The 16138-nt window shown below is 37.0% G+C and overlaps 1 protein-coding gene across 5 annotated transcripts in view; it reads left to right on the forward strand.

Moving 5' to 3' along the window:
• LOC127440788 (gastrula zinc finger protein XlCGF8.2DB-like) overlaps positions 1-16138 on the forward strand; it is a 79147-nt gene that overhangs the window by 23721 nt on the left and 39288 nt on the right. The window contains exons 1-4 of one of the 5 annotated variants that reach the window (XM_051697691.1): positions 8305-8380; positions 9692-9855; positions 12092-12185; positions 12281-15326. The exons of 1 other annotated variant lie outside the window; for it this stretch is intronic. In XM_051697691.1, coding sequence (XP_051553651.1) covers positions 12286-13560 — 1275 coding nt within the window. In that variant the 5' untranslated portion in view covers positions 8305-8380; positions 9692-9855; positions 12092-12185; positions 12281-12285 and the 3' untranslated portion in view covers positions 13561-15326. Of the gene's footprint in view, positions 1-8304; positions 8381-9691; positions 9856-12091; positions 12186-12280; positions 15327-16138 lie in introns of those variants that run through there. 3 more of the 5 variants (XM_051697688.1, XM_051697689.1, XM_051697690.1) reach the window with 3 other exon arrangements.

Below are 16138 nucleotides of genomic sequence, written 5' to 3' on the forward strand. Positions count from 1 at the left end.
ACCCCACTAGATCTATGCCTAGCCTCCACAGAATTATCAGTTCCTTTTCTAAATTTTTTGGTCTAAATCCGAAGCTTTAGCTCGGCTTTTCAACCGGGCGCCTTTCAATGGCCCAAACAGGGCAGTAAGTATTTGGCCATTTTATTTCCAGCAAATTTATGTGATTAAGAGTTCATTTTAACCCTTTAATAAAAAGGTTTTCGAGCGATGTGGGCAGGTGGACTTCATTATATTTATCTATGATTGGGAAGGTTAATGTTATTAAAATGAATTGTATTCCAAAATTCAACTACCTACTACAGTCTCTCCCTGTAGATGTCCCCCTCTCTTACTTCAAGCAATTTGATAGCATAGCAAAGTCCTTCATTTGGAATGGAAAGCATCCCAGGTTACATTTCAACATGTTACATAGGCCGATTGACAAAGGTGGGCTAGGCCTACCCAAGATTTTATTTTATTATTATGCAGTCGGTCTCAGACATTTGGCTCATTGGTCGCTTCCACCTGAGAGAGCCCCTCCCTGGTTTTGTATTGAAAAGGAAGTTCTTGACCCTATCTCGCCACTGCAAAGCCCTTCTATCAAACTAATTGGAGAAGTCACACCCCGTTATCTCGTATTTACACTCGATATGGACAAAAGTGTCCAGAGTGTTTAACTCGGATATTTATTTAAATGTAGCCTCGAGCATATGGGTGAACCCTAAACTATGTATTAATAAATCCCCTTTCTGTTGGTCAGATTGGATTGTGAGGGGGATTAATACGCTCGGTGACCTATATGAGAGTGGAGTGTTGAGATCTTTTGAAAATTTGATTCAACATATTGGGATTCCCAGATCTCAATTTTATAAGTATTTACAGCTGCACCACCTGCTCTGCACTGTTTTTGGGAGTAGCACGCACCCCACTAGAGCGGCAGAAACTCTGGGAGTGGTGATTGCTGCTTTTGGGAAGGGTCATGAGGCATCAGTGTATTACTCCCTGCTAATTCAGAGTCTGGGGGATGGAGCTTTAAAGGAAGATTTAAATTTGTTATTGGAGGAGGGAGTGTCGGCTAGGATTCTAAAAAATGTCAAGTCTGCATCTAGAGATCCAAGAGTTCGCCTTATGCAATTTAAGATTTTACATAGATTTTATTGGACCCCTTCTAAATTGTATAGGCTTGGTCTTAAGGACACACCCATCTGATGCCATTCAGAAGATGGAGACACAACCCATGTTTTTGGGGGGTGTCGTAAGATCCAAGAATTTTGGCTGAAGGTGCAAAGTTTTGTATGTGATGTGTTGAACACTCAGATCTCGTTCTGTCCCAGACTCTGTATTTTGGGAGGTGGGGAGGTCATAAATTTGGAGGATAAGTACATAAAAAATTGGGTTTTGACCAGTATGATGATTGGTAGGCAGGTTATTTTGAGGAGATGGAAGTAAGATGGAGCACCCTCGTTCCCAGAGTGGTGCACGGAGATGGGGAGGGTGGCTGCCTTGGGAGTTAGGGATCTTTTCAAAAAGAAATGGGACAATTACTTAGCATTTTTGGGGTAATCTCGAAGAGGGGCTGTGGAGGGAGTAATTTAGAGTTTAGATTTTTATTTATTTATTTATTTATTATATTATAATATAAGTCTATTTATTATACTTGATTATTGTGTTTTCTTTTCTTTTTTTTTTCTTTGTGTGTGTGTGTGTCTATATTCTATTTACCGCAGGGGTGTTCGTGGGGGGTCAGGGTGGGGTGGGAGTTTGGTAGGGGAGGGGATATAGTGGGGGTTTAATGTTAAAAGTGATTGATTCACTATATATATGCTGTTGTTTTTTTCTTTGTGTTAATTTATGAATCAATAAAACATTTTAATAACAAAACAAAGCAAAAATAGTAATAATAATAATACAAATAAAGGACTTACACACATATATAAACAAACACACAGAAAAAAGTGATTATCCACATAGAAAAATTTTTTTTTTTTAAATGACCACATACAACGAAACAACATTGTCTCTCTCCCCTAACTATTATTGAAACCCTCCAGAAAGGCTACCTATCTGCCTCATTTCTTCCTGTATGCCTCCATGTTATCCAGCCATCTATGCATCATTTCTTCGAAATCTGCCACCTTGCCCAATTCGGTGCACCACTCCTGAAGGGAGAGAGAACCAGCTGCCTTCCAGCTCCTAAGAATTATTTGCCTCCCAGTCATCACACTGGATAGAACCCACTTTTTTATATATTTGTCATATATATCAATGACTCTCCCATCCCCCAAAATACACAGTCTCGGGCAAAGAATAACATCAGTGTCCAAGACCTCACTGATGAAGTTCTGGACTTCCAACTAGAACTGAACCAAAAGGCATGGGCTATGTCCCCATCTTCCGACTTACATCTCCAACAGGTAGGTGTATCTATTTAACCAAGTCTATAAAACCTAGGGGGGGTCCCACAGAAACGATGTATCTTAGCATCTCTGGACATGGATTTGACATTTTTTTAATCCTTTCCCACTCCCCATCCTCCAGAGCCACGTTCAAATCCTTTTCCCATAACCCCTTGAGAGATGATAAAGCTCAGTCGCTAAAGACTCTGAATCAGCAAAGAATAGTACACCAATGCTTTGTGACCTTTCCCAAAAGCAGAAATCACCACACTAAGGGTGTCCGCCGCTTTAGGGGGCATTATACTACTTACAAAGACAGTACATAATAAATGGCGCAACTGTAAATATCTGAAAAATTGAGAACTCAGAATCCCAAATTGCTGTATAATATTATCAAAAGATCTCAAAACTCCATTTTTGTACATGTCTCCAAGTAAAAGGGGGACTTATCAATGCATAATTTAGGGTTCAACCAGGGAGGGGCCCTCTCTGGTGGGAGCGAACAATGTTCCAAATGTCTGGGACCAAAAGCATAATAGTCAAATAAAATCTTGGGGAGACCTAACCCACCTTTGTCAACTGGCCTGTGTAACTTGTTAAAATGCATCCGAGGAAGTTTACCTTTCCAAATAAAGGATTTGGCTATGCTATCAAATTGTTTAAAATAATTGAGGGGAACTTCAATGGGGAGAGGCTGTAGTAAGTAATTGATGTTTTTATAACATTAACCTTCCCAATCATAGACAAATGTAAAGAAGCTCACCTGTCCACATCACTCAAAAACCTTTTTATTAAAGGGTCAAAATTAACTCTAATTAAATCACTCAAACTTGATGGAAATAAAATGCCCAAATACTTAATGCCCTGCTTGGGCCACTGGAAGGGCAATATACTGTCAGAGACAAAGCTTCAGATTTAGACCAATTAACGCTGTATCCTGAGAACTTAGAAAATAAATTAATAATTCTGTGGAGGCAAGGCATAGATCTAGTAGGGTCGGAAAATATCATCTGCGTAAAGCAAAAGCTTATGCGCCACACCTCCTGCCACCACCCCTGGAAAATCATCCTCCTTTCTTATCGCGACGACTAATGGTTCCAGGGCAAGACAGAACAATAAAGGAGAAAGAGGGCAACCCTGCCGGGTGCCCCTATCCAGAGTAAAATAATCTGAAATCTTCCGGGTGTCTATAAAATAACTTAATCCACCCAATAAAAGCATTCTCGAACCTGTACATGTCCAAAATCTTAAAAAGATAATGCCATTCTATCATATCAAACGCCTTTTTGGCATCAAGTGAGATGGCAGTGACCGGAGTCTGATCATTCGCCACTGACCACATAATATTGATGAGACGCCTAATGTTGTCAGAAGAGCTGCGGCCCTTAAATAAACCCCACCTGATCTATATGTATAAGAGATGTCATAACTTAATCGGTTAGCCAATATTTTGCCAATATTTTTACGTCTAGCTGGATCAGAGAAATTGGATGATAACTCTTACACCCACTTGGATCTTTGTCCTTTTTAAGAATCAGACTGATCCGGGCTTGTGTCATGGTTGGCAGAAACTTTACATTTTTTAATGATTCCATATAAACTTCTAACAAAAGTAGAGCCAGTTCTGTAGCATAAGATCTAAAAAATTCAACGGCAAAGCCGTCTGGTCCCAGAGACTTGCCTGTAGGCAAGGCCTTAATTACCTCGCCAAGCTCCTCTAAGGTTATCTCAGAATCAAGATAATTTTTTTTTGCTCAGTCATCAGTTTAGGGAAGTTCCACAACATTTCTAATATCTTCATCAGTAGACGAAAACATGGAGCTATAGAGATCAAGATCAAATTCTTTAAAAGCATTATAAATATCAATGGCCGAGGTAAAAGTTTCACCACCAGCAGATTTCACTGAGGGAATGGTAGAATAAGACCCTCTCTGATTAATATATCTAGCCAGAAGTTTTCCTGCTTTTTCCCCTGATGCAAAGTATGACTGTCTTGCCCTGAATAGCCAAAACTCCATCTTCCGTTACAAAATAGTGTTATATCTGTATTTCAATCGGGCCAATTCTCAGAGGACATCAGACATCAGTCGGTGCTTCAGTTCTGCCTCGGCACTTTTAATATTCCCCTCCAACTCCACGTGTTCTCGTGCTTTGGATTTTTTTGATGAATGAGGCATACTGTATGATCCGACCCCTAAGAACAGCCTTAAGTGCCTCCCAAGCCATGCCCGCAGAGGATAATGAGGACCAGTTGGTCTCCATATAAACATTGATTTCAGCCTTTAACATTTGTTGGAATTCAGGATTTTGCAAAAGGGATACATTAAAGCACCAACTAAATTATTTCTTTTTCTTCATATGTGGCAACACCTCTAAACTCACCAGGGTGTGATCTGAGACTAAGATGTTTCCAATTGAGCAATCAACAACAGATGAAATTAGGGATTTAGATATAATTTAAATCTTTAGATTAAATCTGATGAACTGATGAAAAAAAATGTATAGTCCCTACCAGATGGGTTCAAAAGTCTCCAAATATCTGTAAGACCAAGATTTGTACACATCCTGTGAAGCGTCAATGTTGCTCTAGGGGGCTTACACACTTTTGCTTCACTATCATCAAGGACTGAGTCCATCAATAGATTAAAGTCTCCTCCCAATATTATATCATGAGGGGTGCCAGCAACTTTCAACATCCCTTCAAGATCTATAAAATAGCCCTGATCATCAGTGTTAGGTGCAAAAATATTAGCCAAAATAAGACTTTGTCCCTTAATTTCTGCTAAAACAATACTGACTCTTCCTAATTTATCTTTACTCTGTTTGAGACATTTGAAATGTAGATGTTTACTTATAAATGTAATGACTCCCCTGCTCTTACTTGTGCTAGCACTAAAGAAAACATGTCCACCCCATATCTTCCCAAATTTTTCAGCTTCCTGCAGGGAAAGATGTGTTTCTTGATGAACTACAATATCATATTTCTTACGTTTAAGAAAAGAAATAACCTTCCTTCTTTTTATGGGGTGCCCCAACCCATTCACATTCCCATGGAGAGAGATAATCCACTCATATTAACATTTGACATTTTGACATATTAGAAAAAATAGATTGTGTATCAAAAACAAAATTATAAAGACAACATTCCAACATTAATGCAACAATCAAACCCCGAACCAAACAAACAGAAAAAAGAAAAACATGCACATTAACCCCACGCACGACAGCGCCAACCGGCGTCCATCCCTCTAAACTCGAACAGTCCATGTACGCCTACAAGAGCCCCCGCGACAACTTTGCCTCAGATTGCTCAAGTCTGGTGTTTCTATACAAATTTTGTGAGACAGAATTACATAACAGAAGAAAATCTATTAACAAACTCCAGCCAATAGGTGGGATAAACTCAAAGAACTTGTAGATTCATCCACAACACTGTCCCGAAGGAGTGTTACTATACAAAACAAACTCCAGCCGCTAAGTGGAACCAGCACAAAAAGAAACGTAAAAGGCACCCAGCTTCCTCGGACAGTCAAGTGAATTTTCAGTGAGTGAGGCCCACTCAGCTGCAACATGAGAATCATACAATGACTTACTCACTCCATTGACTTTATGAAGGACAATGCTGGTTGGGGACAAGTAAATACTTTGCGGCCATCCTTAGCATCTATTCTCAATTTGGCCTGGAACATCAGTGCAAAAGCGACCTTCCGTTGATGTAAGAGTTTCTTGCATTCCTTGAATCGATCACGTTTCTCTGTTGTCGATTTCGCAAAGTCTGGGAACAAGAAAATGTCGTGGTTCTTCAAAGAAGCTTTACTTTAGCTTTACTCCTCGCCTCACGTAACACAAGATCTTTATCGGATGATCTCAGAAATTTGGCCAGAATTGATCGGGGTCTGTCTCCCTCAGCAGATCGCCAAGATGGAACTCTGTGAGCTCACTCAATTTCCAGCTTATGGCCTGTTATGTTAAGCAGACTCGGTAAGAGCCCGTCAAAACAAAAAAACAAAAAATCTAATTACATTTCAAATTAAATGAAAATATAATTAAATTATCAAAGTGGTTAAAAAAAAAATAATAAATACATTTATATAATCACCTCCCTAAACCCAAATATTTTTTCCTCTCCAACTACTTCCATCGCCCTCTTTTATAGTGACTTAAACATTACTCTAGACAACAGAAGAGCTGGAAAAATACTAATAGAAATTAGACCATAAATACAATAATAAATATAAACACAATAATAATAATAATAATAATAACAATAATAATAATAATAAAAGAAAAATAAACCATGACTTCTAGAAGGTTTAACACAAATCTCATACATTTTTTATTCATAAAATGGCTACAACTGTGATTGTCAGGGACATAATTTGATGTTCCACTATATATATGAGTTTGGACATGAACTTTATTACCCTTTGCTGTTAAAATATCCAAACTGCAAATGTAAGAACTGAGTGAACTTTCCTGTCCCAATAAAGGCCAAACAGGTTTAAACGTCTCAAGCTTTAACAGAATGTGCAACTGTGAGGGGAAGAACATTATTATGCCTGCACTAAACTAATATTATGTATACTAATGTTATGTATCTCTTTTTCAGCTGTTATCTCAAGGCTTTCTGAGGTGTCAGTAAGGAGAAGACAATAAGTTCAGTATTTTTTATGTTTAACCCTCAGAGACACAAGCATAGAGATTGATATATTTTCTTATGTTTTTAGGAGGCCACTGATTATTTAAAAAAAAAAAAAAATTGTTTTTTTTTTTTTTTTTTTTAAAGCATATTTTTCATTGTGGTGAATTTTGTGGGCTTCAGATTACAAAGGGAGTCTATGGGAAAATCTAGATTTTGTTGTTTAGCGCATTGCTTCGAGGTGACCATTGTGACTTAATCTGTGGCATTCAGTAAGCATTTTTCCCCCTCCAAAATTGTTGTTTTTATATAGTTCAATGTCAACTTATGTGTAGTTTATGTTGAAATATGACTTATGTTGAAATTCTTCTGTGCTGGGTTTCTTTACATCATGGCGCCACGGATGGCCGCCTCGGTGTGTAGCTCTTCAGTTCTTTTGTTGTTTTTGTTTGTTTGTCCTGTGTTTAAAAAACATTTGCACTGTACATAACAGATAACAGATTTGTATTAGATTGCACTATGTGTGTGTATGTGTGTGTATGTATGTGTGTATGTATGTATGTATATGTATAACTATCTTTTATTTTGTATTATTATCTATGTCTTGCTGCTGTTTTTGTATTGTTTTTGTATTGTTGTACACTGGAAGCTCCTGTCACCAAGACAAATTCCTTGTATGTGTAAGCATACTTGGCAATAAAGCTCATTCTGATTCTGAGTGTTAAGGTTATGAAGTTCTTTCATCTTTTTTTTTTTTAAATTTTTTTTTTAGTATTTTTTTTTTACATTCAAGATATAATTCTTAATGTGCTACATGCTGTATAAATACTATTTACTAATAAATACTTTTTGGTAGTGTAATTACAATACCATTTTAATATGTATTAATAAATCCAGTATCCTGTGTTGCATTATTACTCTCCAAAGTTTACACTGGCACGTGTCGATTATAATTGATTAATTTACTCTGCTATTTAACCTGTGCCTGTCATCTCTGTTAACATGAATTAATTCATGAATTAACAAAACTTAAGAAATATATGTGAAATTGCATGTGTTTTATTCATATTATTATTATTATTATTATTATTATAACCAAAGATTTAAAGCTTTTATTTACACAGAAATTGGTTATTTTAATGTTTGTTCCACCAAATATTTTCAACAAAGAATGAAAACTGTATCAACAAACACTGGCATCTTTTTTAAAAATTTTTTTTTTTTTTTTTTTTTTCATTTTATTATATTAATTTTGTGATTTTAGCAGACTTTTATTTGGTTCTCTGAACCGCTGTGTTTGTGACGTCATCAGGGCTGCGCCGTAGCTTCTCACCTGTTGTTGTTGTTGTTGTTCGGCTGAAGAAAGGTTGGTGCTTTTGAGTGTTTCAGAATTTAATGGGTATAAAACGCTACAAAACATCCTAAATTAAGTTTAAGTTTTAACAAACGTGCTCCAGCAATGTGGTAATATTATTGAGATCATTTTGGAATTTTAACATGAAATGAGCGCATGTCCCATTGACAACAGTATAAACTTACAGGTGTGAGTCTTAGAATGTCCCATTCATACAACAGCGTACAGAAGCAGTTCGAAAACTGTCTGTATGAACGAATAACTGAAGTCACAACCGAACCGTATTCTAACAGCTGTAACCATAGTGACAGTGACTAAAGTAAATACCAAAGATGGCGACGTCCATAACACCGGCAAGTCTTATCACAATTGCCGCCGCGTTATTAAATAAATGAGTCCAATCGAGGCGCGAGTTCATCCATCAGATCATAATTAACCGACAGCGGCTTTGAATGCTTTTTAACCGCATGCAGAGCGCAGCTTTTGTGTCGTGCGGCTCGCGTCCATCAGCAGCCGGTGGAAAACAGCAGCTGAATCTTCGGATGACACACAGCTCATTTCTCCATCTCAATGAGTTAATGAAACACACGAGACACACACGTGTACAGTGAAGCGTGGCTCTAACTGTACATGACATAAGTTACAACCCGTAAATAACCGTCCTGTGTGTGAACGTAACCGACAACCGTATTCTGCTGCTGTGTAAACGTGGGCCATATGTTTTATATCTCAAAAAAGTGGCGAATGGGATCAGTGTATTCATAACAACTACACGAAGTTAATCCCGTTATAAATGAACTATACCTCCTTTATTTTCCCTCTGAATCTAGACATGACCAAACTGTATACACAAGGTGTCACACTGGCCGTATGCCACTGTTAAACAAGGGTAGAACAATGGTAAACTTTCATATAGGCAAGCACAATTTATTATGAAGTGATTAAAACTTCCATGAATTGTGGACAAATTATTGACAGATTTTCCTCCAGCTCTAACTGTCTATGATATTCTTAAGGTGACTTAAATCATTAGGCCTGCGTACTGCTAAACTAATATCATTCATGTTCAAATAATGTTCAAACAAATGCATGCAGTTACAGTCTTCAGTTACCTCTATAACTTTTCATGAGGCGGGGGATTTTGGCTAGTGAAAATGTTGAGTGGCTAGTGACCTTGGAATCTACTAGACACAGTGGCTAGTGAGCCAAAAAGTTCATTTCAAACCCTGTCTGCAACATGTATGTGTTATTTTGTGTGATGCTTTACACAGTCCCACTTGAGGAACATAAAGATTTATTTCTTTTCTTTTTCATTCTTTTCAGGATTCCCAACATCATAAATGTGGCAAAGTTTGCAGATGAGGAGGAAAAACTCCAGGTGAATCGACAAACTGCTGTAAAGATGGAGTTTATTAAAGAAGAGAGTGAAGACATCAGTATTACAGCAGAATGCGGAATAAAATGTGAAGATACTGAGGAAAAAATAGGTTGGTTTCCATTCTTGATTCTTCATTAAAGGTGCAGTCAGTAATTTTTTCCTCATTAAAAAAGTTTTACTCCTAAAGAAGTGAATTGTAATTTTGAAACAAATGTATAAAATCATGAGCACTCGCATGGGATGAAGACTCCAGTCAGATCAGTAACCTTATAAAAGCTGTTTTATTCTACATGGAGAGGGTCTCCTCATGGGGATGGCCATGTTAGAATCACATGATCTGCTGAATACTGTTCGCTTAATCTCAGTAACCGTCCTCTTTTTGGATCATGGCTGATTGTGAAAAGTGAATTTCTACAATGGCATCGGTAACTGAAAACTAGCGTTTGAATGATGCTGTATCCATGCCCCTAAGGTGTCAGTGTCCAATTTGAAATACAATAAAATAACTGATTGCACCTTTAATTACTAGTGGGATTCATTCATCCCAGTTTATTTTTTTTTTTTTATTTTTTAAATCAGTGCATCAGAAAGATTTCATCACTAAATTGTTCAGTGACCCTTTAATGTTGGTTGTATTGTCAGTATGTGGTGACAAGTGAGTGTCCTTTTGCATTAAATGAGTCACTGAATCATTACCACCAAAACTTTTTAAAACAAGTTCAAGTAAATTGGTATTTAGTCTTATCTTTTAAAATCTATCTATCTATATATATATCATTCAAATCTGCTAATAAAAATTCATTTAAGCATTATAAGCATTTTTACCCACCAGTAACGGCACAGTTATTCTGCTGCTAATTCTTCCTATAGTGTTCATCAGATCTTTACCAAGTTTTAGGCTGTTAGTTGTTAAAAGCTTTTAACATACCAAACTGTTCCCATGTATAAGCAACTGTAGGTACTTCTTTATGGTTTTTAATCCACTGACTAAAATACTCACTGGAATGCTGCTCAGTCAAAATTTTGCGCCATTGGTTCTTGGCCCTGTGATTGCAGTTCATTTTTAAGGGTCATTTTTTTTTATTTTATTTTTTATGAGTTGTGTTCGGCTATTTGTTTGAATTACACTCATAGTAAAACAATTGCGCATAGGCTGAAATTTAAATATTTGACAGGTAGGTTTAAGCAACAGTGCTCCTTATTTGCCTCACATGCACAAAAACACTGAATCTATGTTCTTCTAAATGCATCAAAACGCATGGGAAATGAAAATAATGCGATACCGTTTTTGCTAGTGGCCAAACTCCACCATACAAACACTGCAGATGACTTTCATTAAACATCCAATTCAAGGCTCGGCATTAAGCATTGTCATGTGCTTGTCCTTCGGACAAGTAAATTGGTCATTCACTTGTCCAAGTGAAAAGAATTACTTGTCTGGGGAGAAAAAAAGCAAATCTTTTTCTGTTTTCTTAAATTACAAAAGATGCCCTACCTAATAGGATTCCTATGCAATCAGTCAATACTCAGCAGTTACATTAAAAATGGCAGTTTAATGTTGACAAAAATGCATTAAAAATGTTAACAGATTAATCCTGAGAGAGAACCTTCCTCATATAAAATGTATAAAGACAGATAATAATATAGTTTCATATTATGTATGTATTACTAATATTATAAGATTTATATTGTCATATTATTATTGTTTTAGGACTTTACGCCAGGTTTTATACACAATTCCCCAGGTCTTCATCTCAATACAATAGCAATTGATAAAGACTCTCTTTACATTTTAAAAAAGGTTCTTAAAGTGTCATAAAAGTTGTCCATGTGGCTTGTACGTCATATTGCAAGTCTTGTCAAGGCATACAAATTGTTATGTCACATTCATAATATTTATATCACTCAAACAATATTCATACAAATAAGTTAATTTTCATCTTTTTAACTTAAATTATTATTATAATTGTTTTTAAAATAAAGGAATAGTTCACTCAAGAATGATAATCTTTACTCACCCCTTTGCCATCTCAAACTCGGATGACTTTCTTCAGTGGAAAACAAATGAAGATACTTTCACTGATATGTGCTTATAGCCATACAATGAATGTCAATAGGGTCCAAATCTTCCAGGCTTTTAAAAGAACATGAAGGCAGCATAAAAGTAATCCATATGACTAGAGTGGTTTAATCAATGTATTCTCAAGCAATACGGTCAGTTTTGGGTGAGAAACAGACCAAAATGTAACTCCTTTTTCACTATAAATTTTGACATCTGCAGTCTTTTTGGCACGGGTCATGATTTGAAGCTCAGTTACACTTCCTCTTGCTTGACACATGCACAGGGTGCGCTGTACACACAACACATGGATTAAACCACTCTAATCGCTTCATTTGTGTTTCACTGAAGAAAGAAAGTCATGTGAGTGTGCCGTAAAGGTGAGTAAATGAACATTTTGTGATTTTATCATAAGTAAGCTATTCCTTTAATTGCTCATGAATTTATTTTTAACAATTTAATATTTTTACTTTAGACCTGATGAAGCTGAAAGAGGAAAGTCAAGAACTGAATGAAGAGGAGGAAAAACATCAGTATCAGATAACTGATGATGTCATTACTGGAGAACAAACTTTAAGTTGCTCACAGACTGAAGAAACAAAATCCAAAAAATCTTTCACTTGTCCTCAATGTGGAAAGAGTTGCACACCAAAAGGAAACTTTAATCGTCACATGAAAATTCACACTAGAGTGAATTCTTTCACTTGTCTTCAATGTGGAAAGAGTTTCACTCGTAAAGAATATTTGAATTGTCACATGAGAATTCACACTGAAGTAGACTCTTTCACTTGCCATCAATGTGGAAAGAGTTTCACACATAAACAATACTTGAAAACTCACATGAGAATGCACACTAGAGTGAACTCTTTCAAATGCCATCAGTGTGGAAGGAAATGCAAAAATAAAGGTGGTCTTGAATGCCACATGAGAACTCACCCTGGAGTGAAGCGTTTTGTTTGCTATTATTGTGGAAAGAGTTTTGCATCTAAAAAAAACCGTGATACTCACTTAGAAGTGCATATTAGAAATGAGTCTTTCACATGCAATCAGTGTGGAAAGATTTTATCAAGTAAACAATGTCTGAATCGTCACATGAAAATTCACACTGCAGAAAAGCCGTTCCCATGTTGTCAGTGTGAAATGAGTTTCGAATGCGAAGTGTCGCTCAATAGGCACATGGAAATTCATGCTATATTGACGTCTTTCACATGCAATCAGTGTGGAAAGAGTTTATCAAGTAAAGATTGTCTGGATCGTCACATGAAATTTCACACTGTAGAGAAGCCTTTCCCATGTTGTCAGTGTGAAGTGAGTTTCGAATGCGAAGTGTCACTCAGTAGGCACATGGAAATGCACGCTAGATTGACGACATACACATGCGACCAGTGTGGAAAGAGTTTCAAAAAACAAGGATCGCTCAGTTACCACATGAGAATTCACTCTAGAGAGAACTCTTTCATATGCCCTCAGTGTGGAAGGACTTTCCAGTACAAAACAAGCCTTGCTAACCACATAGGAATTCACACTGGAGAGAAGCGCTTCACATGCTGTTACTGTGGAGAGAGTTTCAAATACCAAAGTCATCATAAGAAGCACGTTAAAATACACGCTAGAGAGAAGCATTTTTACGTGCCATCAGAATCGGATGTGGAATCAGAGACAGAAAGTGCTTTATTGCCAAGTTTGCTCACAGCTTCCAGTACACACAGTATAGACACTGATACACAGAATAATAAAATGAGTAATATAAAATAAAAAAATGTTTTTATAGAAATGTAATTATAAACAGGACAGGTAACCTGTCTTGATTCATTTCATCAGTTTTACAAAATCTTGTTTTGTCACATTACTGAGTTACATAATTAGGTCATGCTAGTTAGTTAACAATAGCATGTGTTAGCATGCTAAATGTTAAGTAGCTGAGGAAAAAGAAGTTGAGTAAGCAAAAGCTCCACTCTTCATCACAGTGGTTACCCAGTGTAACAGAATCCCAAAATACCAGAACATCTCTGCCTTTTCTCATCTTGCTCAATAGCTCACTGATCAGAAGGTCAGGGGTTCAAGCCCCAGTACTGCCAAGATGCCACTGCTGGGCCCTTGACCCTATCTGCTCCAGGGGTGCCATATCATGGCTGACCCTGCACTCTGACCCCAGCTTAGCTGGGATATGTGAAAAAAAGAATTTCACTGTATGTGTGATAAATAAAGAAAATTATAATTGATATGATTTAGTAATCTGGTCAACCAGCTTTTTCCCATTATTTTTTTTTTCAGTGATGCTGGCTGCGAGAGAATTTTGGGCCAGTTAATGGGACTGCCATTTGCCTTATCGGGCCGGTGCTAGATTGACCCTATTTATACCTGGTATTAACATGCATTTCGGGTGATGCAAACACAAGTGCTCACAGGAGATGGATTTGAGTGTCCCGCTGTAAACGGCGCTCTCGTCTGTTCACTTGTGATCAGATCATCACCCGAGACGCATCTCAAAGATGCACTAAGCAAGATTTTAGCAAGGATTTAGCTGGCTCTTACTTGTCCCATAGGTCCTAGAAGTACTTGCAGTTTTGGACTCTATACTGACACCCATTGTCTTTGAGTGCTGTCGCTTCACACCAAATGTGTTTGTTTATCTTCTGTTTTGTTACTTTTAGTCTGTGTTTTTATCAGTCTTATATTACACACATCCCTATAATGGACATTCTTCTATCCAATCCAAATTTTTACACGTTTTTGCTCGTCGGACTGTGACCAGACAGCCATGACTTGCAAGCTCTCGGCCAGCTGAACACCGCTTTGTGCTCAAGCTTGGCAATTGATGTCGTGCTGCTTATCCGTGATCCTCAATGTGAGAGCTGCAGGTCGTAGCCGTTTAATCACTCCAGAAGAGACCTCTCGTTTGGACATTTGATCTTTCCACTTTTACTCATTCTGGTTGGACTGTCTGGTGGATCACACTCCTGTTGATCAAAATACCGTACCTTCATTGGGACCACTGATGACCATTGCATGACACAGTGTCATGTGTTGTCAACATGGCAGTGCCCGTGAGGGGGTGACCTACTCCATGTAAAATTAAACAGCTTTTATAGGGGTTCTGATAAGACTACAGTCTTCATCTTATGTGAATGAACATCATTTTCAACATATTTCTAAAAAATGCTATTCATGTCTATGTGCAAAACTTTTTTAATTAGCAAAATCTTACTTAATGCACCTTTAATACCAGATGTAAACAAAGACATTTTTGCAAAAAGATGTACAAGTTTTATGCCTTGCAAATGTAAACTGTTTTCTGGAATGTATTGAAAATTGTTGCAAATTTTGCTGATTAAAATATGTCACATATGGTAACGTAATGTAGCTGGCTAAAATATATAAGCTTTTTGAACTTGCAAGATTGGTTTGTGATAGTTATGGAAGCATAAGTCTCAATGGGTAGAAAACTATAAACAAATTACTGTGTTTTCTTGTGCAGGTGTATAAGCTGTAGCTGTCTTGAAGTAAAATAAAAAAATAAAATAAATTAAAAACCTTATCAATTGTTTGTTGTAAGTGGTTTCATTTTTTGGTTCACCTATATGGTACACCTACTTTTTATAGGGTGGCCATATTGTGGTTGTCTGAAAAGAAGACACTGTGGGCCAGGTTGTACCGGGGTGGTGTGTGGCTGGGTGTTAGGTAACTAATTCATTTGAAAATATAAAATAATTTGAAAATATAAAACAAAACATAAGAACAATATACAAGATTGGATTAAAAAAATATTTTTTAAATGACTACACTTTTCAGGCCTCCTGCTGGGCTTAGGAGAACCTCCCTGAATATCACATTTTTAAATTTAATGACAAACTCTACTCTGCCCTGTCACATAATATTTATTATGCTAGTTTCTGTCTTCACATGACCTGAATTCTTGTTCATTGTATTTTGAATTTTTGCTATAGACGCAAGTGCCAGTTTTACAGGTCACATACAAATGTTGCCCTACAGATATCAAACGGACTGACTTTCATCATGGTCTATTTTTATCTGTCATATTTTTCTTTAATTTCCCTGATAGGTAGTACATTTGTTATTGTCTCGATATTGGCAATATATTCAGTTATTAAAAAAGGCAATGTAAGCGTAAACGTAAGTCTGATGAAAAACAGGTGTTCTATTTAATAATTAGTGAACACACTTTTAAAAGTGTACATACGTTTGTTTGTTTTCCCCAGCTAAGAGCGACAGAAAGCTCTGGTGATCTTTCTGTCTGTATACAGTGCAGAGAGTGAGCAGCCCAGAGATGACACATTAAGATGGACGAAAGCTGATACGCAGTATCAAATAC

This window comes from Myxocyprinus asiaticus, chromosome 5, assembly GCF_019703515.2.
Source record: "Myxocyprinus asiaticus isolate MX2 ecotype Aquarium Trade chromosome 5, UBuf_Myxa_2, whole genome shotgun sequence".
Taxonomy (NCBI): domain Eukaryota; kingdom Metazoa; phylum Chordata; class Actinopteri; order Cypriniformes; family Catostomidae; genus Myxocyprinus; species Myxocyprinus asiaticus.